The following is a 27,581-nucleotide window of genomic DNA, read 5'->3' on the forward strand; positions in this document are numbered from 1 at the left end:
CTTCTGCTGGACTGAGGAGGCCCCTCGCATATTCCCGGACCCTCGCCTTGGTTTCGGTAGCGTTCAGCCGGCCAGCCAGAGAACCGCGGCCCCGCGCGGCGTGGGTCTCGGCGAGAACTGCGGCCCGGGGCGCAGCGCGCCGTGGTCGAGGCCCGCGTTCCCTCGCCACGCCCACTTCCTGCCCCATCCCGGGCCTTTCCAGGTCCCCTCTCCCGGTGAACCGGATGCTCTGTCAGCTTCCTCCTCCGCGTCCCCGGCGGCCTCCGCTTCCCTGGCGAAGCCGCAGGAACCCACGAGGGCACGGGCAGGGGCTCCCGGCGGTTAGCCTGGCAGGAGTAGGACGCCGGTAGGAGCTGGGCGCGCACGGTTACCGAGCGTGGAGGAGACACTGCCCTGCGGCGATGGGTGCCAGGGGCGCTCCTTCACGCCGGAGGCAGGCGGGGCGGCGGCTGCGATACCTGCCCACCGGGAGCTTCCCCTTTCTCCTCCTCCTGCTACTTCTCTGCATCCAGCTCGGGGGAGGACAGAAGAAAAAAGAGGTACAGCGAACCCCTTGGCCTTCCGGGTGGGCCCAGGCTGGCTAGGGCGGGCGGGGGCGGCGGCGTTGCCGGGCAGCGTGGCCGCGTTGCTAGGCAGCCGGGCAGCTGGGCTTGGGCGCGGGCGGCCTGCGGGCAAGAGCCCAGCGGTTGGGAGGCCTGTGGGCCACGCAGTCGCCGATGTGGGGTCAGCCTGGTGGTCTCTCAAAAGCAGTAAAGCGTCCCCTTTCCCTCTGCGCCTGAGCACCGCACGCCTTTCAGACTCACGGCGCTTTTGACCTTCGGAGGCCGAGCTCTGGGCCCTGGAGTCACTAAAAGGGGTGTGTTGGATGTGAAAGTGCCTTTCAGGAGCATTTGCAAACCTGGGAGAACTATTTGGTCTTTTTGTTCAGTACTCAGCTCCCTTCGTTACTCGTTTACGTTTGTATTCATAATTACACATTTTTAAAGCTGTAGGTTTTTCTTTAGGTTGAACTCCTATAATGGTGAGAATAAACTCACATAATTTTAAGTTCGCTAAATTTGTGAAGGTCACCTGATTTCAATCTTAGTCCTCTAAAAACTTTAAGAGGATTGAAATCACTATATTTAAAATAGTAATTTGTGAATTTCAGTTATCCATTTTTGCCTTGGATACTCTAGCAGGATCGGAAAAAAGTTATTTGGAAATGCGAGTAGTGTTTCTAAGAGTACATTTTTTTTTTTTTAAAGATTTTTTTTTATTATTTATTCATTCATGAGAGACAGAGAGAGAGAGAGGCAGAGGGAGAAGCAGGCTCCCAAGGAGCAGGGAGCCCGATGCGGGACTCGATCACAGGACCCTGGGATCATGACCTGAGCCGAAGGCAGTCGCTTAACCATCTGAGCCACCCGGGTGCCCTAAGAGTACATTGTTTTAGTAAGTATTTGCTTATTCAAGATAGTTTTTCCTGGTGAAGTATTACACACACGTGATTCAAAATCTAATTCGGGTTTAAAGTATTACCACAAGTTTCCTGATAGCTGGGTAGAGAGTGAAAAAATAGCTTCATGTGCAAAAATAATTGATTCTCTTTACTCTTTTCCTGAAACAACTCTGAACTCAATAGTAACTTCTTCCCGTTAGCTTTTTAATTTTATTTATTTTTATTTTTTAAAGATTTTATTCATTCGACAGAGAGCAAGTGAGAGAGGGAACACAAGCAGGGGGAGCGAGAGAGGGAGAAACAGGCTCCCCACTGGCAGGGAGCCCCATGCGGCTTGATCCCAGGACTCTGGGATCATGCCCCTTTGAAGGCAGAGGCTTAAACAACTCTGCCACCTAGGCATCCCTAGCTTTTTAATTTTAACATGAAAGTAGACCACAGGAAATTCTTCGTGGAATTCTGGTACGAGGTTTAGAGGAGAACTGTTAAAATTAAAGCTATACTGGGCGCCTGGGTGGCTCAGTTGGTTAAGCGTCTGCCTTCGGCTCAGGTCATGATCCCAGGGTCCTGGGATCGAGTCCCACATCGGGCTCCCTCCTCAAGGGGAAGCCTGCTTCTCCCTCTCCCACTCCCCCTGCTTGTGTTCCTGCTCTCGCTGTCTCTGTCTCTGTCAAATAAATAAATAAAAAAAAAATCTTAAAAAAAAAAATTAAAGCTATACTTACAAATATAATTTAAAGATATATTTTTTTTTAGCATTTGGTATTTACATACCACATTCCAAGAGTTTTAGATGTCATAGTTTTTCTTGAGGAAGGGAGATTAAAAAGTTTTTTTTGAGGATTACCACAGCAGAGGGCAGTAGAAAACAATGAGAAATTCCATGGAAATTTTGATGTTTTACTTCTTAGATCACTGTGGGGGCACTTGGGTGGCTCAGTCCTTTGAGCATCCCCCTTTTGATTTAGATTTAGGTCAAGATCTCAGGGTCTTGAGATGAGCCCTGCCTTGGCAGTGCTCAGCAGGGAGTCTGCTTGAGATTCTCTCTGGCCCTCTCCCTCGACCCCTCCCCCCCCACCTTCCATCTCACTTTTGCAGTTCTCTCTCTAAAGATAAATAAATCTTAAAAAAAAAAAAAGGGCGGGGGGAAGACCACTGTGATCACAGTAACTTTCAATTGGAAGAAAAACCCCCAAATTTGGAAAGTGTACCTCTTCAAAGCATCTTAGTATCCAGTTGTACACTACTTTAACAGGTGAAAACCCTTGTTAATTTAGCATAATTACAATAAATCAACATCTGTTTCATTAACATTTTTTATAAAAGAAGTTTTAAATGAAAAATTGGAAGAAAATTGTTAAGGATTAGAAAAGGATGTCTTGGGGTGCCTGGGTGGCTCAGATGGTTAAGTGTCTGCCTTTGGCTCAGGTCATGATCCCAGGGTCCTGGGATCGAGCGCCACATTGGGCTCCTGGTTCAGCAGGGAGCCTGCTTTTCCCTCTCCCTCTGCCTCTACCCCTGCTCATGCTCTCTCATCTGTTTCTCAAATGAATAAATAAAATCTAAAAAAAAAAAAAAAGAATGTCTTCCAGAACTGCTTTTATTTCTCTAAGCAGGAGAGTCTAATACTACTGTTTGGTGGTATTGCAGAATACATATGTTTAAGGAAAAGAAGAGCAAAATAACAAATAATTGAAGTTTTAATACTTCACTCAATGAGTACACATATCTGGAATGTAGTATGTGAGAATAAACTCACATTACTTAAATTATACAAATTTATTTGTGAAATTCAGAGCACCTGATTTCAGTCTTAGTAACTTGGAGGGCTGTGGTCTTTCAATGCTAGAAGAAACACATTCTTTATTAGAAATAATGGAAAGTGGTTGGTTATCATTGTGGTACTTTTCTAGGGGTATTCCAGGGTTGTTTTGAACATGTCACTTCATTCTTTGCTGAATTTAGACACCACTGAATCAGCAAGTATAGCAGTTGGAACTTAGTTTATTACAATAAATATTACTGACGTAAGTGCTAGAGGAGTTGACTTGGCGTGAGTAGTATATCCCTTCATACTGGGGAGGCCAAATTGACATCTAAAGTTAAACCTGGAACCAAGAATGGACATTAGTTGCTTTTAAGGAAGTAATAGTTATGATAATAATAGCTACCCTCATAGGTTTTTGAGTCAGACAGATGGTCCAGTTACAACTCAGTCACTATCTAATTGTATGACATCAGGAAAACCACTTAACTTCCCTGAATTTTAACTTCTTTGTTTTAAAACACAGATATAATACCTACATCTCAGGGTTGTCACTGGGATTGAATAAGACTGTATATAAACTACTTAGTGCAGTGCCTTGAACATAACAGGTGACCAATACTGGTAGCTATTATTATGTGTTCTTCATTTAATGAGAGCATTAGGTATGATGAGATCCTAAAATGTGATAAAATATTTTAAAATTTTTTGGCTCAAGAAACTGATTTTATCATTTTTGTAAAATATACAGTTATTAAATTGCCTATTTTATTATGAAACACAGAGTTCCAAACTCTTCTGTTGTTTGAGAACTTCCCAGGAGATATTGCAACATGGAAGAATTGATGGTATTCATGAGTGTGTGTGTGTGTGTGTGTGTGTGTGTGTGTCCACATATAAGTTTTTGTATCTTTTTCTTCATGAAGACATTTAATTCATTAAAAAATAATTTTGTTATATTCTCTAAGAATATAGTGAATAGCAATAGATGAGTGAATAGGCAAAGAAGATTAGAGATTTTTATAGTCACTTTCCTTAATTACACGGAATATAGTCGTTAAACTAATTTTTGAATCCTCATGTAAGGTGATACGAATTTGTGGGAGACTGTAGTTTCTTGGTAGTATATCATTTGCATATGTAGTGCATCATTTTCCTTTTATTTTAATGGCTTCTCTATTTTCTACATTGTCAACACTTAACCAGTTAATCAGCTTCATTTAGAATTGTTTTAATCTATAACACCTGATAATATAAAAGGAGCTCAAATTCTGTAATTATTTTCAGTGGATTTATTGACTTTGACATTATCAAAAGAAGCTATTAAAATAATTTATCCTTTATGTTAGCTAATAGGCTATGACATGTAGGTAACAATGAATATGCATTATGAAAATTTGAGCAGCTCATAAATATTTTTGCGAAGTAATATGATTGCCTAAAGGAAATATCAATTGCTTCTGACAGAACTTCTGTATGTCATTAATGTTTTTAAGCACATTTTACACTGAAATGAATATATCCAGTTATTTTTTTAGTGGCATAACCATTAAATAGAGACTTGACTATCTTAGCAAATGAAGAAAAGGGAGAGGATGGAAGTAAGCAAGGGATTTTATCTTTTTTTTTTTTTTAAGATTTTATTTATTTATTTGACAGAGAGAGACACAGCAAGAGAGGGAACACAAGCAGGGGGAGTGGGAGAGGGAGAAGCAGGCTTCCCACGGAGCAGGGAGCCCGATGTGGGACTCGATCCCAGGATCCTGGGATCATGACCTGAGCTGAAGGCAGATACTTAACGACTGAGCCACCCAGGTGCCCCAAGGGATTTTATCTTTAAGCGAAGAACTTAAGTTGAAAACAAAGTTTGTAAATATATGAGCACAACTTTAAGAAATGCATAGTAATTATGCATTGATGTATATACACATAGACCACAGATTATGCCCATGCAGGTATTTCATCTAGGCTAGATTTTGTGTATAGGAACTCCTTGCTGAGTAATTGGAAGTGACAGGTCTTACTCAGAATGGCCAAAACGGCGTGTCAAGTACTGTGAAGGCTTCGCCCACTGTAGTTTCACAGATGATGGCAGAACGCATGGAATTCCCGGGCCCCAGGTGGACAGGTTATCACTCAGCAGCTGCAGATTTGCCAGAGTATCAGCATTTGTGCTGATGACACAGGCTAAATGACCCCTACAGGTGTAGGAAGTTTTGTGGCAGAAGAACCTTGAGCTTAAGGAGCTCAAATCTTTTATAATGGGCGGGAAGCTTGTTTGACTTTTGACCAGAGGGTGACATTATTTTCATTTTTGAAGGAACACTGTCTTCCAAGGCTTGTGTACTATATACACCCTTGAAAAGGTTTCCAGAGCAAAGTCAGTTAGTACTTTGCTTGCATGTTATGTAGAAATCTATGAAGAACTGCTTCCTTAAGTAAGAGATAGTAACTTTGTCAAAAGAGAATTTTGGAGTATTTTCCTCCGTATACATACACCACCAGTATATTCAGTTCCATACATGTGATCTGTTCTACATGGAAGACAGAAAGGGAAAGAGCAGAAATATATAACCGGAGCCACAGATTTATCAGTTGTTAATCTTTTGCCACATTTACTTGTGCATTTTCTCCATATTCAGTGAATTTGGATGAGTGTGATCCCGATGCCAGTGACTGACATTGGTTACTTTGGGGGTCACCACGGTTTATCTATCTTATGATTGCTTCTTTCCATAAGGCTCCCTCCTGGAGCATCACGCTAATTCCACCAAGATAGAAAATTTACCTTTGGCTGAGTATAGGAGTGGCTGTTGTTCCCCTGCTAGAGAACAGGTAGATCACGAACAAACGTGTATGTGACATAACGTTGAGAGAGCGAGAGCGTGTGTGTGCGCGCGCGCATGCTCGGCATGCAATGAAGGGACCAAATAGTATTTATGTAAGTCTCTATCTACTTTTTATTTTACCTGTTGGGCAAGATATCTGCTGCTTCTCAAATTGAGCATATCTAAAGGGGAACTCTTTTTTTTTTTTCTGAAGATTTTATTTATCTATTTGACAGAGAGTGAAGCGGGGGAGCCACGGGCAGAGGGAGAAGCGGGCTCCCCGCTGAGCAGGGAGCCTGATGGGGGGCTCGATGCGGGACTCGATCCCAGGACCCCGGGATCATGACCTGAGCCAAAGTCAGACGCTTAACCCACTGGGCCACTCAGGCGCCCCTAAAGGGGAACTCCTAATCCTTCTCTTTGCCCACCTGTTTTCTCATTGCTATTAACAGTGCTGTTTCATGGGGAACAAATTTTAACATCCTAGAATCTCATTTTTTAAATAATCACTTGCCAGTATAATATGTCTTTGTCGCTCTTACCCTCTTGTATTTTGCACATTGTATACAGAAAGCCTGGCTCTACGTACTCGCTTGAGGAGTCGTTCACAGATTTGAGGAGAACATCTTGCCAAAATAGGGTTTCTCCCTTGATAGCTATGAAAAACACATAAATAATTAGTTTGAATATTAAAATTTCAAAAAAGTTATTTAAAACAATAGGTAATGTATTTTTTTCATGGTAATTGGTATCTGTCTGCCTTCCCACCTCGTTGTCTGTATTTCTATTTAACGCCAGAAGAAAAAAGATGAACAATGAGCTTATGGAGTCCTTCAAAATCTATGATAAAAGTCTTAACATAGAAGAGTAGAACTCTGAAGCCATTTATGAGCTGAAAAAAGTTAATAAAAGGACGTCTTTACTAGTTTATTGTTACTAAAGTTTTGGTTGATCATATAAAGATACCTAATTAGTTTGACATTTGGAGGTGAAAAAGAAATTTCTTTCCGCTGCATGTTATCATGAGAACTTAAGTACCTTTAATGAAAAGGAGCACTTGAGTATAGGTTGAATAAATTGTGATACTGATTTTACTAAATGGAACTCTTTTGTTATTTGTTTTAAGGAGTGTATTTTTAGAGATGGCTTAACATTGTCAATATGATTTGACTCAACTTTTGGAAATATTTTAATTCAGAGTCTTCTGTGCTTGGAAAACAAAACTATTGGGAGATTAGTTTATATGAGTATTGTGGTAAAACTTGGGGTAGAATTCATTATAAATTGTGGAATCTGCTTACTATTCATATTAAATATTAAATTGAGATACCTTAGGATAGATGACTCATTGAATTTAATAAACTTGGAAGTTGGAAATAAGTCTAAATTATATTAGGAAATGAAAAAAGTTAAAATAGAACAGTTAGGAGATAGAATGCTAGGCATTTCGCTTAGGTTAGATAATGGTCTTTACAGTATCTTTGCTTGGTGGTTTGGCAGACAGCTTTGTTTGCCTTACCTTTATTTTGCTAATAGTACCTTTAGAGAAACTGGGACTATCCCAAGCCCCAAACATTTAAGTCAAAGATTATTATTATCCAATACCTTAGAAATTATTGGTTTAGGAGTGAGCACATAATACAATTATATGGGGACTTGTGACAAGTTCCCTCCTCTTTGATAAAGGACACAAGGAAGGGAAATTCTCTCTTCTTGTCTTTGTTATATGAATATGAGAATGTGATGCTTGAGTTCCTGAACCCATCTTGTAAACATTAAAATACAAGCCTGAGGGCAAAACCAGTAAGTTCATGATGGCAGAGTAGAAAAATGGAAAAAATATGGGTGTTTGACATGACTTAACTAGCCTTGTAATTGCTGTAACTCTGGACTCCTTGTTAGGTGCTAATAAGCTTCATATTGTTTAGGACATTTTGAATTGAATTTTCAGATTTTTTGTATTTGAAAGCATTCTGTTGAGGAAAGTTATCTTGGATTAAGAGTTTTACCCATGATCGTTATTTAGCCAACTTGTAAATTTACAGTCTTCTTTCTTTTTATACTGTGCTTAGTAGCTTAACAGTTACCTAGCTATATGGCCTTCTTTGTGAATTCGATATTAAATATTAAAGGATTATTTATATATATGTAGCTCTCCCTTATCTTTGAATATTAATGATCATTATTAGAAATCTGTGTATGTTTTGGTGTTTTTAGAAGTGAATTTTTCCATGTGTTCCTTTTATTAATATAGCTTTGTTTTTATTGTATGAATTGAAGTTCTCTAAGTATTATATGTCCACAAAATTGTAGGAAAGAAATTGGAAATAAATTTATTATGTGCCTTAAAAGCTCTTAGCCCAAGAAAGGAGAGAAAGAGTAAGTCATGCCTCAGATATATTTGCTCTATGCTGTTTTCTGTGTGAATGCTTTTAAAAAAATACTTATTTCTTTTGCTTTTGTGTGTGTAATAGAGTGGTACGTAGTTTCATTTTAAAGACTACCAAATAAAATAGAGGAAGACACTTTTATTTTGAAAATGATCATATTTTAATATTGTTCTTTTGGTTTACATTTGAGTTAAGATTAAGCAAAAGAAAAGTTGGGACCCTCCCCCCTCTCAGGATGAGAGTATTGTGCAATGTTGATTGTTCCATGTTTTTTTGTTTGTTTTTTTTAGCATTGGAGCTTTCAAAGTGAATAAAGGATTTTTCTCATGCTCAGGAAAGTGAAGTGGTATGCTGTGTCTTGCTATTGTTTCCTGTACTTTTTCCCCTTGGAGACTTTATGGGGAGAAAGAGTGGCTGAGTCAAGGTGTAATACTATCATTTAGCTTCCTATTGACAGGTACATGACTCACATGCTTTGATGTTGGAGCATATTCCAAATCATAAAGAGAGTCGTACCCATAGATTAAAAAAAAAAAATACTGCATTATGGAATGTTAGAGCAGACGTGTCAGGTTTCAGGCTAAATAACAAAGTTGGGACTAGAAGTTAGGTTTCCTGACACCAGAGTTTATATTTCCATATTCCCATGCTCAATTGTGCTGTCAGATTCTCCTCCCTCCCCCCAGCCCTTTCACTACTTTCATTATACTCTATTTTCCTCCGTCTTTTCATAGCTAATGTTCTAACTTTATAACTTCCTCTTTGTGGATATTCGTTTTTTAAAACCTAAAATGATTAAAAGTTTGGCAGATGTAAAACCTATTAATACTGCTTAGACGTGATTCCTTTGAGAACATAGTTTATAAAATTAAGCCATCTATTTCTTTATGAGCCTGTTTAAATAAATGAAGTTGGGCTACGTTAAACCTTAGTCACAAGAGTCAGAACTCTAAAACAGCACAGAACCCAAAGCAGTGCCTCCTATAATCCCTAATACTAAGTAAAGCATGTTCACAAATCTATTTGCCAAAGCCAGAAATCTGAGCACATTTCACTTGGTCTCAAACCTTTACTTACTTGTGACTTTTTTAACACTCCTTCCCTCACCCCAGCTAAAGATATTCTGCAACTTCTCTGACCAGTGCTGTTTTTGAGGAGTACTGTTTACTTACCGTTTAAATGCTACAGGGTGCAATCCAAGGTTCTTTGCGTGCTATTAGTGCTTTTCCTGAGTGAGCCTGTGTCTGACTTTTCCTTTTTGCTCTCTCTGCTCTTTAATGCTTCCCTTCAGTGGCAGGTTAAGTCATTTACCCCCCCTACCCCGTTTTGATGAGGGATTCCTCACACAAATGGATCTTTGTGCTTATTTCTTTATAACACTTAGGTGAATTATTGTCTGTCGTCTGTCATTCCTGTTATTCTACAAGCCCTTTGAAGAGAAGGGTTTTTTTTTTTTTTTTCCTTCATTTCTATACCCACATATTCAAGCATAGTGCCTTGCAGTTGGTGAATGCTTAGTGAAGTTATTTTGGTCAAGTTACTTAATCTCTCTAAGCCTCTTTTCTTTATCTGTAAAATGAAGACAGTGTGTTGTCCCTACTGTAGAGCTGTGAGCCTTACATGAGATAATCCTGTAAAGGATTTAGCAGCATAGTGCACGGAACATAGTAAATGCTTCTTGTTAGCTTTGATGCTGATATTGGTGAATGAATTCGTAGGGTGTATTCTTGGTTGTTTTCCATGAATAGCATACATTGATTTGACATTACAAGAGACAAATTAAAAACTAATGCTTTTGATATGCATAATTTTTTATAAATATTTTGTTTTCCTATTTGACAAGTTAGGGCTCTTGAGAATGTCATTGCTTTCTTCATTGCCAGACATAATGGGTACTTTTACTATTTGACTTTTATATGGTATTTGACGTTGTTGGCTACTAGTTCCTCACCCTCCCCATCCCCAGCTTTATTGACATATAATTGACATACAATATTTTGAATATTTAAGGTGTACAACATGCTGACTTGATACACTTATATATTAGAAAATGATCATCACCATAGCCTTAGCTGACACCTCTGTCACATCACATATTACCATTCCCTTTTTGTGCTGAGACATTTAAGATTTACTCTCATAACTTTCAAGTAAATACTACACAACTGTTAAGTATAATCACAATACTGACCATTAGATTACCAGAACTTACCTTTTAACTGGAAGTTTGTTCCCTTTGACCAGTATCTTCCCATTTTCCCCGCCCCCACCTCCTGTGACTACCACTCTCCTCTGTTTCTATAAAATTTTTTTTCTTTGATTCTGCATACAAGTGAAATCATACAGTATTTGTCTTTCTCTTATTTCACCTACCATAATGCCCTCAGTGTCAATCCACATTGCTGCAAATGGCAGGATTTCTTAGTTTTACTATGGCTGAATGGAATATTTTCCATTGTGTGTGTGTGTGTGTGTATGAATGATATGGTATATATATATATATATATATATGCGTTATACACACATATACACACACATACACCATAGCTTCTTTATATTCATCTGTCAATGGACACTTAGATTGTTTTCATGTCTTGGCTATTGTAAATAATGGTGTTATGAACATGGGGGTGTAGATATCTTTTTGAGTTAGTGTTTTCATTTTGGTTGGATGTATTCCAGATGTGGAATTGTTGGATCACATGGTAGTTCTATTTTTAATTTTTTGAGGATCCTCTATTCTGTTTTCTTCCCCCCCCAATTCTGTTTTCCATAGTAGCTATACCAGTTTACAATCCCACAAGTAGTGCATGAGGGCTCCCTTTTCTCCACATCCTCACCGGCATTTGTTATCACTTGTCTTTTATTCTTTTCTAGTTTCATGGAGAAATAATTGACATACATCTTTATATAAGTTTAAGGTGTATACCATTATTGTTTGATTTGCACATATTATGAAATGATTATCACAATAGTTTTAGCTAACATCCGTCTTCTCATATAGATACACTAAAAAGAAAAGAAAGAAGAAAAGAAAAAAAAATCTCCTTTTGATGAGAATTCTTAGGACTTACTCTGTTAACAATTTTCCTATACGTCATACAGCACTGTTAGCTATAGTCATTATGTTGTATATTACATTTCTAATAATTATATATGGGAATTTGTACCTTCTGACTATATTCTTCCAATTATCCCACCCCAACTCTGCTTCTGGTAATCACAAGTCACAAGTGTGATCTCTTTTTCTATTATTATTATTATTTTTTTTTAGATTACACATATAAGTGAAGTCATATAGTATTTCTCTTTCTCTGACTTATTTCATTTAGCATAATGCCCCTATGTTGTTGCAAATGGTAGTATTTCCTCATTTTTTTATGGCTGAGTAAGATTCCATTGTATATATATGCCACAGCTTCTTTATCTAGTCATTTACTGATGGACATTTAGGTTGTTTCCATGTCTTAGTATTGTAAATAATGCTGTTACGAACATGGGGGTGCAGATATCTTTTTGAGTTAGTGTTTTCATTTTCTCTAGATACATTCCCAGAAGTGGAATTGCTGGGTCATATGATAGTTCTATTTTTATGTTTTTAAGGATCCTCCATTCTGTTTTCCACAGTGGCTATGCCAATTTACAGTCCCACCAGCAGCATACTCACAGGTTCCTTTTTCTATATATACTCACCAGCATTTGTTGTCTTACATCTTTTTGATGATAGGCGTTTTAAACAGATATTACTTTTTTTTTTTTTTTTTTGATGATGGCCATTCTAACAGGCATGAGGTGATATCTCATTGTGGTTTTGATTTGCATTTCTCTAATGACTCATGATGTTGAACATCTTTTCATGTAGCTGTTGACCTTTTGTATACCTTCTTGGGGAAAGAAATGTCTATTCAGGTTTTTTCCCATTTTTTAAATTGGATTGTGTGTGTGTGTGTTTGTTTTGTTTTGGCTATTGGGTTGTATGAGTTCTTTATGTATTTGGGTCTGGCACAAATATTTTTTCTCATTCTGTAGGTCATCTTTTTACTTTGTTGGTGGTTTCTTTTGCTGTAGAAGCTTTTTAGTTTGATGTAGGCCCACTTATTTTTTGTTTCGTTGCTTGTACTTTAGATGTCATAACCAATCATTGCTAAGACCCATGTCAAGGACTTTTGTTACTGTTTTCTTCTAGGGATTTCATGGTTTCAGGTCTTATGTTTAAGTGTTAATCCATTTCAATTTAATTTTTGTGTGGTATAAGATGGGAGTCTAGTTTTATTGTTTTATATGTGAATATCCAATTTTCCCAGCACCATTTATTAAAGAGATTGTGTTTTCTACACTGAATATTCTTGGCTCTCTTGTCAACTATTAGTTGACTGCATATGGTTGGGTTTATTTGTGAGCTCTTGATTCTGTTACATTGATAAATTTTTTTGTTTTTATGCCAGTACCATACTGTTTTGATATTTAGTATTACAGTATTGCTGGAAATTAGGAAGTGTTATGTCTCCTGTTTTGTTCTTTCTCAGGGTTGCTTTGGCTATTTGGGGTCTTTTATGGTTTCATACACATTTTAGGATAGTTTTGTCTACTTCTGTAAAAATGCCATTGGAATCTTGATGGGGATTGCATTGAATTTATACGTAGCTTTTGGTAGTATGAACATTTAACAATATTTTTTTCAGTCCATGAACATGGGATACCCTTCCACTTACTTGCGTCTTCTTCAGTTTCTTTCAGTCTTGTAATTTTCACAGGGGCACCTGGCTGCCTCAGTTGGTAGAGTACATTACTCTTGATCTCAAAATCACGAGTTTGAGCCCCATGTTGTGTGTAGAGATTACTTAAATAAAATCAGTCTTTTTTTTTTTTAAGATTTTATTTATTTGAGAGAGAAGAGTGAGAGAGAGAGCGAGCACAGTTGTGGGGGAGGGAGAAGCAGACTCCCTGCTAAGCAGGGAACCTGATGTGGGCCTCAATCCCAGGACCCCAGGATCATGGTTTGAGCAGAAGGCAAATGCTTAACCAACTGAGCCACCCAGGCACCCCAAATAAAATCAGTCTTGTAGTTTTCAGAGTACAGATCTTTCAACTCCTTGGTTAAGTTTATTTCTAGTATTTTATTGAAGTTATTGTAAGTGGGATTGTTTTCTTTATTTTTTAGGTAATTCATTGTTAATGTGTAGAAATACTTATGATTTTTGCATGTTAATTGTGTATCTTGCAGCTTTACTGAATTTATTGATTAGATATAACAGTTTTTTGGTAGAGTCTATAGAACTTTCTATGTATAAAATTATGTCATCTGCAGATGGAGACAATTTTCTTCCTTTCAAATTTTGATGCCTTTTATTTCTTTTTCTTGCCTTATTTTTCTTGCAAGTACTTTCAGGACCATGTTGAATAAGAGTGATGAGAGTGAACACTTTGTTTTGTCCCTTAGAGGGAAAGCTTTTAACCTTTCATCATTGAGTCTGATAATAGCTTTGGGCTTATTATCTAAGGCCTTTATTATGTTGAAGTATATTTCTTCTATATCTAAGAGTTTTTTTTAATCATGAATTGGATGTTAATTTTTGTCAAATACCTTTTCTATGTCTGTTGAGATAATCATGGTATTTTTCTTTCATTCTATTAATGTGATATATCACAGTGATTGATTTATGTATGTTAAACCATACTTACATCCAAGATACACATTTCTCTTGACCATAATGAATGATCCTTTGAAGGTGCTGGTGAATTCAATTTGCTAGTATTTTATTGAGAATTTTTGCATGGGCATTTATCAGGGATGTTGGTTTTTCATTTTTTGGTACTGTCCTTTTCTGGTTTTGGTATCATGATACTGCTGGTCTTGTAAAATGAACTTCTGAGCATTCTCTCTTTGATTTTTTTGGAAGACTTTTGAGAAGCATGCATTGATTCTTCTTTAAATGTTTGGTAAAATTCATGAGTGAAGCCATCTGGTCCTGGGCTTTTCTTTGTTGGAGATTTTTGATTAAATCTCCTTACTAGTAATTGGTTTATTGAGACTATTTTTTCCTAATCCAGTCTTGGCAGTTTGTATGTTTTTAAGAATTTTTCCATTTCTTCTAGATTGTCCAGTTTGGTGGCATGTAGTTGTTCTTAATAGCCTCTTATGATTCTTTGTATTTCTGTGGTATACCTTATAGTATTTCCTTTTTTATTTATAATTTTCTTGATTAGAGTTCTCTCTCTTTTTCATTGGTTATTATACCTAAAGTTTTGTCAATTTTACTTTTTCAAAGAACCAACTCATAGTTTGGTTAATATTTTCTACTGTTTTCCTGTTCTTGATTTCATTTATTTCTGCTCTGATGTTTACTATTCATTCCTTCTGCTAACTTTGCACTGTTTGTTCTTTTTCTAGTTCTTTAAGATGTAGAATTGCATTGTTTATTTGGTATCTTTCTTGCTTTTTAATATAGTGGTTATTGCTATGAATTTCCCTTTTAGAACTGCTTTTGCTACATCCCATAGGTTGTGGTAGGTTGTGTTTCATTTACATTTGTTTGAAGATACTTTTTTATTTTACTTTTTATTTCTTTTTTGATACATTGGTTGTTCAGCAGAATATTGTTTAATTTCCATATAATTGTGAATTTTTCAGTTTTCCTCTTGTTAATTGATTTCCAGTTTCATACCATCATGGCCAGAGAAGATACTTGATATGATTTCAGTCTTCTTGAATTTGCTAAGACTTTTTTTTTATGGCCTAATATATGATGTATCCTAGTAAATATTCCATGTGTGCTTGAGAAGAATGTGTAGCCTGCTATTGTCAGATAGAATGTTCTGTACATGGTTGTTAGTTAGCTTCATTTGGTCCACAGTGTTTTTCAAATCCACTACTTTCTACTGACTCTCTGGATGGGTGATGTATCCATTGTTGACTATGGGATATTAAAGTCCCCAACTATTATTATATTTGTGTTTATTTTTCCTTTTACCTCTGCTGGTTTTTTCTTTAATTAGGTGCTCCCTTATTGGGCATATAAATATAAGTGCTATATATTTTTGATTTATTGAGCACTTTAGCATTATATAGTGACCTTTATTATTGCATACTCTTTTTAAAGTCCACTTTTTAATACAAGTATAGCTAACCCTGCCTTTTTTCCCCCATTTGCTTATATATCTTTTTTCATCCCTAACTCTTAGTCTCTGTGTGTCTTTAAATCTTAAATGAGTCTCTTATAGGCAGCATGTTGTTGTATCTTGTTTTTTTATTCATTAGCTGTTCTCTGTCTTTTGATTGGAAAATTTAACCTGCTTGCATTTGAAGTAATTATTGATAAGTAAGGGCTTATTATTGCCATTTGTTAATAGTTTTCTGGTTTTGTAGATCCCACCATTCCTTGTTTATTATCATGGTTTCTTTTTATGTGTTTTATTGTTTTTTGGTGTCGGTATGCTTGGAGTTATTTATCATGTTCTTTTGTGTAATTACTATAGATTTTTCCCTTGTGGTTACTTTGATGCTTACATAGAATATCTTAAAATTTTGGCACTCTTATTTTAAACAACCCAATTTCAATAAAATTCTTAAGTTTTACACTTTTACTTCTCCCTCTCACATTTTAGGTTACTGATTTTACAATTTACAGACTTTTTTGTACTATGTAACTGATAACAGATTATCCTAATTATGGTTGTTTTTACTTTTTTTTTTAAATTTTAAACTAAAGTTGTAAGTGAATTATGTACCACCATTACCCTATTATAGAATCCAACTTTGACTAAATGTTTATCATTACCAGTGAGTTTTACGCTGCTTTCTCATATTTTTATGATGTTGATTAGCATCTTTTAATTTCTACTCAAAGAGCTTCCTTTAACATTTTTTGTAAGACACTTCTAGTGGTAATGAATTTCCTAAGCTTTTGTGTTTTGGGAAAGTCTTTATCCCTTCATATTAGAAGGATAGCTTTGCAGTGTAATATGTCTTTGGGTGAGTTTTTTTTTTTTTTTTTTCTTCAATACTTTGAATTTGTTATCCCATTCTCTTCTGGTTTGAAAAGTTTATGTTGAGAAATCCATCTGTAGTCTTATGGGGGTTCTCATGAATGTAACCTCTCTTGCTGCTTTTAAAATTCTTTGTCTTTTGACCATTTAATTAAAATGTGTCTTTGTTTAGCTGTATTTGGGTCTAACCTATTTGGGGTCCTTTCGGCCTCTTACATCTAGATGTCTTCTTCTCGCCCCAAGTTTGGGAAATTTTCAGCCATTGTTGCTTTATTTTTTTAAAGATTTTATTTATTTATTTGAGAGACAGAGCACAAGCTGGGGGAGAGGCAAAAGTAGAGGAAGAGGGACAAGCAGACTCCCCACTGAGCATGGAGCCTGATGTGGGGCTTGGTCCCAGAACCCTGAGATCATGACTTGAGCTGAAGTCAGATGCTTAACGGAGCCACCCAGGTGCCCCCCCCCCCGCAATTGTTGCTTTAAATACACTTTCTGTCCCTTTCTCTTTCTCATATCCTTATGGAATTTTCGTAATGCATATTATTCTTTCCCTTGTGTCTCATAATTTCTGCAGGCTTTCTTTACTTTTAAAATTCTTTTTGCTTCTTTGAGTGGATAGTTTCAATTGTCCTATCTTCCTTCTTGTTTTTCTGTATGGCTGAGTCTGATTTTGAAGCTGTCTATGAAATTGTTCAGTTTTGTGTTCTTGAGCTCTAGGACTTTTTCTTTTTTATTGTTACTCTCTGTTTGTCAAACTTCTTGTTTTGTTTGTGCATTGTTTTGCTAATTTGTTTAGTTGTTCTTGTAGTTCACTAAACTTATTTATTTATTTATTTATTTATTTATTTATTTATTTATTTAAGAGACTAAGGGAGAGAGAGAGAATGAACATGAGTGGGTTAGGGGCAGAGGGAGAAGGAGACTCCCCACTGAGCAGGGAGCCCAATGCGGAGCTTGACCCTGGGACTCTGGGATCATGACCTGAGCTAGTTCACTAAACTTTTTAAAGAGATTTATTTTGAATTCTTTGACTGTTACAGACCTTTTTCTTTTGGATCAGTTATATTATCTGATTTAGAGCTTTATTATTTCCTTTGGTAGTATCATATTTATTTGATTTTTTGTGATCCTTATTTTCCTTACATTGGTATCTGCTTATGTGAATAAGTGATTTCCTTTTCTAGACTTTGCAGGTTTGTTTTGATCAAGACAGTTCTTCACCAGTCAGCTTAGTTTGAGTTTTTGGACCTGTCTACTGGTAATGGCCTTGGACAGGTGGGGCTTCCTATTTGGGCATATTTTTTGGGTGAAGCAACTATTGATTTCTGAGGTCAGGGGTGGATGGGTGTGCCACTGGCTGAGAATAGCTAGATAGGACTACTGGCTTGGTTCCCTGCCCAAGTGAGGCTGTAGGGTCGGCTTCATAGTTTCCTGGATTCTCTGGTCAGGCTTAGTAAGCATTCAGGCATGGATACTAAGCAGTAGGTAAGGCTATGGATTAGCTTCTCTGTCCTACTGGGGCAGCAGGACCAGACTCCAGACCTGCATGGCTTGTTGTTTTGAGTACCTAAATCAAGCAACAGTGTGTACTGAATATCCTGGTCAGGTGAGACCACCAGTTTTGTTCTACAGATGGGAAGCCACGAGTTGTGCTCTCTGTATTGAAGTGCCACTGTAAACAGGGTTGTTGGATGGGCTGGCTACATAGCTTCCTGTGAGCTCTGGTAAGATTTCTTGTTTGGCAGGCTGAAGGCTGTATTCAGCAATAAGTAGGGCTATGAGTTTGATTGCTGGCTTGGGTGCAGCAGAAAAGCTCCAAGGCCACTGATGCTCTTCTTTTTTAGTCTTGACTCAAGCCTACCTGTGCCCCAAGTTCCCTGGTGGAACACACCCACTGGCTTTGCTCTGGGAGTAATCACCTCTCCTCTGCCTCTCCACTCAAGAGTTTCTGGGTTATGCTGCTTCCAGGTGTTCTTACCAGCCCTTCCTCTCAGATGGGATTGGGGGTCCATGCTCTGCTTTGCTCATCCTATGTCTCTGACTCCTCCCTGCCTGAGCAGGAGTGGGAGGGCCCACTTCAGGCAACTCTCAAATTTTCTCAAACAAGCTTTCTGGTCAGGAAAGTCATGATTCACAGTGATTAGGTATGACTAAACTCTTATGCAAATGCCCTGGCTCTAGAGATGGCAGAATTCCTCATTTGGGGACTGAATTAGGAAGAGACTGTACCTTGCCAGTTCCTCAAACTGTGCCACCAAACTTCGTTTGCAAATGAATAAAGCTGCTGGTTGGGCTCTGTAGCTGGGAACTTGGTCCCCTAACACCCTATTCCTGGTCATTGGAAATCTCTGCTCCCTTCTCCATCTCAATCAGACTCCCAGTGGTTGAGTCCCACAGATTCTTCTGTGATCCCTGTGGTGTAAAACCACAGTGGGGGCTCCCACAAATAGACCCACAATGCTGGGGGACTGGATGTCACCCCTGGGCTCTCTCTTTCCATTGGAGGAACTTTAGGCTCAGGAGAGACCTTTCAGCATGGTGTGTGCTGGCCTGGGGGAGGGGCAGTGTGGATAGCATGTAGACGTTCCTTTTACCCTTTAAATGAGTCTGTTTGGTCTTGTAGTGCACCGAGGTACCTAGCCTTACTCCTGAGCACTAGGTTTCTCTCAATGGGGTCCTGTCCATGAATAGTTGTTAGCTTTTCTTGTGAGGGGAAGTGAAGTCAGGAATGACCTATATTGCCATCTTGGTGACATCAGTGCACCTAGTTTTCTTTTAGTGTCCTTATCTGCTTTGGTATCAGGGTAGTTCTGGCCTTATAGAATCCTCCTCCTCCTTTTCCTCCTCCTTTCCTCCTCCTCCTTTTCTCCTCCTCCTTCTCGTCTTCCTCCTTCTCCTCTTCCTTCTCATCCTCTTCCTTCTTCTTTTCCTCCTCCTCTTCCTCCTCCTCCTTTTCCTCCTCCTCCTCCTGCTCTTTCTTCTCCTCCTCCTTCTCCTTCTCCTCCATCTCCTCCTTCTCCTCCTTCTCCTTTTTGGAAGAATTTGAGAAGAATTGGTAACAGTTCTTTAAATGACTGGTAGAATTCAATGAAACTATCCTTCAGTGAACCTATCCGTTCCTGGGCTTTTCTTTTTTGGGATTTTTTTTTTTTTTTTTTTTTTTTTTGATTGCTGAGTCAGTCTTTACCCATTGTTAATATTTTCTGTCTTAATGATTCAGTTTGGTAACTTGTATGTTTCTAGGAATTTATACTTTTTTCTCTAGGTTATCGTTTGTTGGCATGTAAGTATTCAATAGTAGTCTGTAATGACCCTGTGTATTTCTGTGGTATCAATTATAATGTCTCCTCTTTCACTTCTGATTTCATATATTTGAGCTTTTCTTTTTCCTTAGTCTAGGTAAGGGTTTGTCCATTTTATTTATCTTTTTAGAAATCTAGCTTTTAGTTTCATTGATCTTTTTGTTGTTTTAGTGATCTCTGTCATTTATTCAGTTCTGATCTTTATTTCCTTCCTTTTGCTAACTCTGGCCTTGTTTTTTTCTTTTTCCCCCTCGTCTTTTTTCTTTTTCCCCTTGAGGTATAATGTTAGATTGTTAATTTGAGATCTTTACATTTTCTTAATATAGGTTTATCACTATAAACTTCTCTCTTAGAACTTTTTGCAACATCCCCTAGGTTTTGGTATATGTTGTCTTTCTGTTTTCATAGGTTTCAAGACATTTTTTTGTTTTTCATTTTGATTTTTTCTTTGACTCATTGGTGGTTGTTTAATTTCCACATGTGTAAAATTTTCAGCTCCTATTATTTATTTTTAGCTTCATTACATGTGTTTGGAAAAGATATTTGGTATGATTTCAATATTAAATTTGTTCAGCCTTTTTTTTTTTTTTTTTTTTTTGGTGGCCTATCATATGATCTGTCTTGGAGAATTGTTCCATGCATACTTGAGAAAAATATGTATTCTGCTGCTAATAGAATGTTCCACATATATCTGTTAGGCCCAGTTGGTGTAAAGTATAATTCAAGTCCAGTGCTTCCTTGTTGATTTTTTCTGTCTGGATTATCTATCCATTGTTCAAAGTGGGATATTGAAATTCCCTGCTATTGTATATTTCTCTCTTCAGATCTGTTAGTGTTTGCTTCATATATTTAGGTGTTCCCATGTTGGCTCTCTATATATTTATGATTGTTATATTTACTTGATAAATTGATCCCTTTGTGGAGTATATAATAACCTTCTTGCCTCTTGTTTCCGTTTTTGGCTTAGTCTGTTTTGTCTGATATTAGTATAGCTACTTCTCTCTTTGGTTTCCACTTAGATGGAGTATCTTATTCTATCTCTTCCCTTGAACCTATATGTGACCTTAAAGTTGAATTGAATCTCTTATGGGTAGTGAGTGGTTTGAGGGAGGGTTCCTTTAAAAAAAAAAAAAAATCTGTTCTGCAACTCTGTGCCTTTGGAGAATTCAGTCCATTTACATTTTGAGTAATTATTGATAGGTAGAGACTTATTAATGCTATGTTATTGTTTTCTGGCTGTTTTGTAGTTTTCCTTTTTCCCTCTCTTATTCTCTTTGGGAATTATTGATTTTACATGGTGGCATGCTCTGATTCCTTCTCATTATTTCTTGGGAATCTGTTAGTTTATGCTTTGTGGTTGTCATGAATGAGGGTTACATAAAACACATTACAAATATGAGAGTATGTTTTATGCTGATGACAGTTTAACCTCAATTGCATATAAAACAACCCTTTTACTCTCCCCTTTAATGTAGATAATATCATATTGTGTATTCGTTAACAAATTATAGTAGCTATAGTTATTTTCAATACTTTCATCATTTAAACTTCATACTATAGTTAAGTGATTAGCAAACCACCATATTGTAGTATTAGAGTAGTCTGAATTTGACTGTATATTTACCTTTATTTTTGTGTTGTGTATTTTCATATATTTTCACATTATTGTTTTCTTTTCATTTTAGCTTAAAAAACTCTTCTAGCATTTCTTATAGAAGAGGTGTAGTAGTGATGAATTCCCACAGCTTTTGTGTTTCTGGGAAGGTCCTTATTTCTTTATATCTGAAGAATAATCTTGCTGGATAAAGTATTCTTGGTTGAAAGTTTTTTTCTTTCGGCATTTTCAATATATCATCTCCCTTTCTCTTGCCTGTAAGTTTGGATCTGAGAAATCTGTTCATACCCTAATGGGGGTTCTTTCAGGTTACAGTCTTTTCCCTTGTTGATTTTAGGTCTCTCTTTGGTTTTGATTTTTGATAGTTTTATCATAGTTTGGAGATCATTTTAGATTCAAATTATGGTATGGCCTATTAGCTTCATATACTTAGATGTCCAAGTTTCTTCCCAGGTTTGGAAACTTTTCAGTCATTATTTCTTTCAGTAAGCTTTCTGCCCCTTTCCTTTTCTCTTCTTTTTATGGAACTCCAATAATTTGCACATTGGTCCTTTTGATGGTGTTCCACAGATCACATAGGTTTTCTTTACATTCTTTTTATTTTTTATTTTTGTCCTCATATAACTTGGTTCCTGTCTTCTGACACAGATTCTTCTGTTTTGTCTAGTTTGCTGTTAATGCCCCCTATTACATCTTTCATTTCTTTCACTGAATTCCTTAACTCTAAAATTTGGTTCTTTTTTATCATTTATCTTTTTGTTAAATTTCTCATTTTGCTTGTGTATTGTTTTCCTGTTTTTATTGAATTTTTGTTTTTTGTTTTGTTTTGGTAACTCATTGAGTTTCCTTAAAATAGCTGTTTTGAATTCATTATTAGGTAAATTGTAGATGTCCATGTCTTCAGGTTTGGTTACAGGATTATTTTGCTGCTTTGGTTATGTCACGTTTCCTTAATTTTTCATGTTCCTTGGAGTTTTGTGTTACTGTTTTTGTATTTGAAGTGGTCACCTCCTCCGTATTTACTAACTGCCTTCAGGGGAGAAATACATTTTTCACTTCTGCTAGGATTCTGAGGCTTTCTCAGACCTTGTATGGATACTCCTGCTCCATGCTTCTTGTTCCATATTGTTGTAGAATTCTCAAATTTCTATGTCTTTTGATTCTGTAATGTACCAGGCTGGCTGCTGACAGTCTCTGTTTTGTTTTCTTGAAGGTAACCCTACTGCTTAAGTAGGGTCACCTACTTAAGTGTCTGGTTTGCTTTTTGCCCATGCTTCCTAGCTGTCTTTCAAAGCTCACTCTTACCTCTGCTCTCAGGAATATGAACAGGGAGTTGGTTACAGAGTGGGAGTGCATGTAGATAAGGCATATGGGGCAATTGGGGTGCCTGTGGGCCAGTTGGGCAGAATCTGGGTGATGCTTTCCCAGTGGCTTTGGGCAGCTTCCTGATGGAATCTTCAACATGGTCAGCAGGGATTGCTTCCCTTGTATGCCTTACGATAATTTCATCTGCCACTCTCCTGATTCCCTCCCTTCCTCTAGTCATATAGCTTCTGATTAATACTCTGGATGCTGTGAGAGAAAAATAGTTTGGTAGTGGCTTGTACAGCTTACCTGTTCTCTTTCTCTCAGAGAAATCATGGGCTGACTAGGTCCACAGAGTGCTGGAACTTCTATGGAAACTTGGACTTCCACAAAGGCTCTCTCATGTGTGGGTGACTGCCCAAGTCATTGTTCTCCCGGTGCTCCAGGACTGTGGCTGAGAGGGGCTGTACTAGCTCACAGCCAGTACTAAGGTCTTTCTGGCTGTTACCTGATGCACAGGTGGATGAGACTTCTCTCGGGTTCCTTGGTATATGGTGCTGGATCCCATAACTCCCACAGATGTGCTTTTGTTTTGGGTGGATGCTGAATTTTTGTTGTTGAGAGGAGGGGAGGGATCAAAATGTCTTATGTTTCATGTCTTATACCGACATGATGCTGATGGTCCCTCCACTATTTTTTTCTTTTCAAAACTTACCACCTTTGACTTTTGTGATGACTCTTACATGGCTTTATACCAGAATCCATCATAGCATTGATTTTTAAAATACTATCTCCTCTTTTTTTCTTTCTTTCTTTTTTTTTTTTGTGGGCCATTCAATTTGATTACCATTTTTCTTTGACCTCTAATTGAAACTTTTGGTTTGGTCTTTCTTCCTTCCTCTTTTATTTGCTCTCACTCTCTTTTTTTATTTTATTCTTTGGTAGTATTATAAAATGGAATCCAAATGAGAAAAGCAGGTAATATGAATTCTAGCCTTGTTATCTTTGCAAATTATCTATTTAGACCACAATTTCTTTCTTTATAAACTAGGGATAATTCCTTGCGCAGGTTTTTTTGAAGATGGAATGATATAAAATGCTAACTTTACAAAATGTTAAGGGGTTTTAAAAGTTCTAAAAAAATAAAACGTGGGTTTTAGTTCCTTTGATATAAACCCCTTGCTCTTGGGCAAATCACTTAACCTTTTGAAGCATCAGTTCAAATGTAAAGTGAGAACATTGAACAAGATTAGGATTTCTGAATCTGGAGAAAACAGGAAAAGTTTCCCATTGGCCCTCTGAAAGTGTATACATTTTTCCTTTCTGGCATAAATTGATTTTTCTGGCATGAGCATTTGTAATGTTTGTTGGACTTAAAAAAAGGTTAAGGATGCCTGGGTGGCTCAGTCAGTTGAGCTTTTTCTGCCTTCGGCTGAAGACATGAACCTGGAGTCCTAGGATTGAGCCCCACATTGGGCTCCCTGCTCAGTGGGGAGTCTGCTTCTCCCTTTCCCTCTGCCCCTCCCCACTGCTTGTGCTCTGTCTGTCTCTGTGTCTCTCTCAAATAAATAAATAAATAAGTAAATTAAATCTTTAAAAAATTAAAAAAGGTTAAAAACTACTGGATTAAACATTTGCTTAGATCATTTCTAGATGTTAAAATTATATGAAATATAATAGAATGATGTATGGTAGTTTCTTTATATATCAGAGGTAATTTCATGTCTTACAGGTTGAATTTTAGTAGGATCTTAATAGTTTTGCTTTGATTACAACGTTCTTATGAGGAAGCTTAACTAATATTAATTTCCAACAACTGAGTTATATGATCCATAGAGAATAACAAAAACTAATTGTGGCTGAACTATTTGTGTTTTTATTTCACTGTGAAATAGCAATTTGATTTATACTTATTTTTTCCTGTTCCAAATATGTAATCTATAAAGCTAGAAATTAAAACAGTAAGCTCCTTTCAGAGTACCATGTGCATCCAATATCTGTAGTAATGATAGACAAGAATACTTAATTTGAGTGCAGTCATTAGCACTGGTCTTTAGTGTTCAAGGTTCATATACGCAGAATAGAAAGAACATATTTCATAATTTAAAAAGGAATTGGTGGGGGAAATGGGGTATTGTTTTCCTTTCTCCATATCCCCTTTCTTTGTAAAGCTACTTAGGTAAAGTTAAGTTAGCCTGTGTCATTTCTACATAGACTGTAGTCTTTTTGTCTTTGCATTTTTACAGGATCCCATCATGTCATGGTAAGTAGGTGATCCCCAGGGGCCTTTCTATATTGTGTTTTACTTATTTGTTACTAAAATCTAAACCTCTTAGTCTTTTATATCTATGCCATCGTAATCATGGCAGAAGGCCAAACTGATGAGTTTTTTCTGTTTTATGACTGTATGTGTGGCTATTCATTTCTTAAGTATGTTGTACATACTTTTCATATCATGTCCTTTTTGATTATTTTAAATAGAAATAATATTATTGAAGTAAAAAGTAAATATATTTGGGTGTCATCTCCCCCAAATGTGGCACATGTTACTGAACAAAAGCCCTGTTATGAATGTTTCTGGAAAATGTCATCTATCATTTTTTTCAACAAACATTTTTTGATGAATATTACATGTCAGACACAATGCTGTACTTTGGATGTAGGGTGGTGAATAAGGCAGCCACTGTCCCTGATATATCTTTTAGCTCTTAGCCCAGGGGGAGATTCAGATAGTAAAACAGACATTTACAGTGTATTGTGAGAAATGCATAAAGTGGGAACTATTGGGTGCTATGGTGTTAGGTTAACTCATTAGGGTAAGCTGAAAATTGTAGAGATACACATAGGAAATAATTTAATAAATGGGAGAGTGTTGTAGGCCTAGTAAATAACACTAATAAAGGTCCAGAAGTATGAAAAAGCACAACCAATTTAAGGAACTCAAAGGAGTTCGTTATGGCTAGGCTTAGAATGCAGAGATTGGGAGAGTGACAGGGGTTGAGGCTGGAATGGAAGCCAGAGTCAAGTCCTAATGGACCCTGTATGACATGTTAAAGAATCTAGACTTGATCCTGAAATCAGTGGGAAGAATTGAAGGGTTTTATCCTGAGAAGAGGAGATGGAGATTATATTTAGAGATTACTCTGATATGCTGTGGAAAATAGTTTAGGTAGGGATGCAAGATTGGAGGAAGAGCAACAGTTTACACAAGACGCCACGGCAGACATCAGCGTGAGAGGTAATGATGACTTGACATAGTTTGTGGCAGTTGAGAATGAAGAAAAATAATTGGGTTCTTGAACTATTTAGGAGCCGGATGAGACAATTATTGGTAATTCATTCTGTGTAGGATGAAGGGAAAGGAGACAAGAATGATGACTACGTTTTTTGGTAAAAGGGGTGTTCTGTATACTTTAATGGGAATTGGAAGGAAGATAACAGTTCACACAGGCATCTCATACATTCTCAAAAGTGAAGTCTAAACTGAGATGTTTGAGAATGTATGAATATGGACCTCTGATTTGGGCTGAAGATAAAATGGAGAGTCTTTTGGATTTAGCAAGAGCAGTTTAACTGCAGTGTTAGGGGGGAAATGAGAATGTAATAGGTTAATGACTGAGTGGGTCATGAAGAGGTGGAAACAGTCAACACTTCTTATGGAACAGTTGTGCTGTGAATGAGTGGAGAGTTAAGTGGGTGATGCCTGGAGAAACGGTTGGAATGAGGAGAGAAAATAACTTGTATAGAGTTAGGTGGCTGAGAAGGTTGGAGGAAGGAATAGGAATCAGAGAACATCAGGTGGAATTAGTTTTGCACAGAAATGTGATTGTTCTTAGGGTTTCTTCCCTGCATATGATAGGATTGCACTTTCCTACCCTTGGGAACTCAGACATGGCCACATGATTTACTTTGGCCAGTGAAATATGAGCTGATATGTTTTGCTTCAGTTCTAGGCAGAAGCTTGAAGTGTCACTGCCTGCTTGCCATTCTCTTTGCCTTTGGCCTGGTAACGGGGAATGTTTGATGTGGTGGGTGCTGTGACAGCCTAGATCCCTGTTCATTAGGAAAAGCAGAATCTCTCCACCAACCCATAAATGGGGAAATACTCTCCCCCTTTTTTTAAAATACTGAGATTTGGAGCTGTTAGTGTATTGTCATAAGCTATTTGGATTGCTACATGGAGTATTGACCTCTTACATTTTGATAGGAGGAATGGATAAAAGAAGGGGTACAGACAGAGATAAATTTATTCATTTGTTGGCAGAGACCTATATTTTCTCTATGAAATGAGAAATAGGAATAAGTTGGTGGGGACTGGGAGGTTTAGGACAGAGGTACAGTTGTAAAAAGCTAGAAGAGATAAGTGTATTTAGAAAACAAAAAAAAGCATTGTTAAATCATAGGAAGCACCATTTAAATTTGGAAATGATGTGATTTTTCTTGTTTTCCTCTAGCTGAGCTCAGAAGGAGGGCTATAGGGACAAGAAATCTAGGTAGTTGGATTGATTCAGGGTTGGAGGCTTCTAGGTGGGTGAGCCAGAGAGAACGGAGAGGAAGGTTGAAGATCTGCTGTAGAGTGAATAATGTGGAAAGTAAAGACTGTTAGGGGCTGATAGGGGAAAGAAGAAAGGTCGCGGTGGGAGTGGAAGGATAGGTATGTTGTGGGGGCAACAAAAGTGAGAGAACTGGAAGAATACGTTTTTGTCATTACTAGCTTGTATGAACTTACTTGAGAGATGAAGTAGTACCAGATGAGAACCTGCTGTTCTGTGGTCTATGGTTGAAGTGGAGTTGAGTTTTTAGAGTTATTAGAAATGATGAGGATAGGTGCCGAAAGCCAGGGTGTAAGATGTTTATGTGGACTTTTTCATGACTCAGAGTAATGGGAGGAGGAAGGGTGGTGACCTAGAGTTCATTAGGGGACAGTGGCTAAAGAAAGTAGAGAATGT

At 37.4% G+C, this 27,581-nt stretch overlaps 1 protein-coding gene across 8 annotated transcripts in view; it reads left to right on the top strand.

Moving 5' to 3' along the window:
• The first annotated feature begins 216 nt into the window (after positions 1-216).
• The window catches only part of TUSC3 (tumor suppressor candidate 3), a 248,098-nt gene continuing 220,733 nt past the window's right edge, over positions 217-27,581 (top strand). For 4 of the 8 annotated variants that reach the window (XR_010409712.1, XR_010409714.1, XM_045879741.3 and 1 more), the window contains exon 1: positions 217-539. Coding sequence is in view for 5 of the 8 variants with exons in the window: in XM_045879741.3 (XP_045735697.1) it covers positions 402-539 (138 nt within the window). In the remaining 3 variants the exon portion in view is untranslated. The remainder of the gene's footprint in view (positions 540-27,581) is intronic. The other 4 variants (XR_010409713.1, XM_045879746.3, XM_054508588.2 and 1 more) reach the window with 1 other exon arrangement.

Source organism: Mirounga angustirostris, unplaced genomic scaffold (assembly GCF_029215605.1).
Source record: "Mirounga angustirostris isolate CCGP_5_RB_7025 unplaced genomic scaffold, mMirAng1.0.hap1 SCAF_2, whole genome shotgun sequence".
Lineage (NCBI taxonomy): Eukaryota > Metazoa > Chordata > Mammalia > Carnivora > Phocidae > Mirounga > Mirounga angustirostris.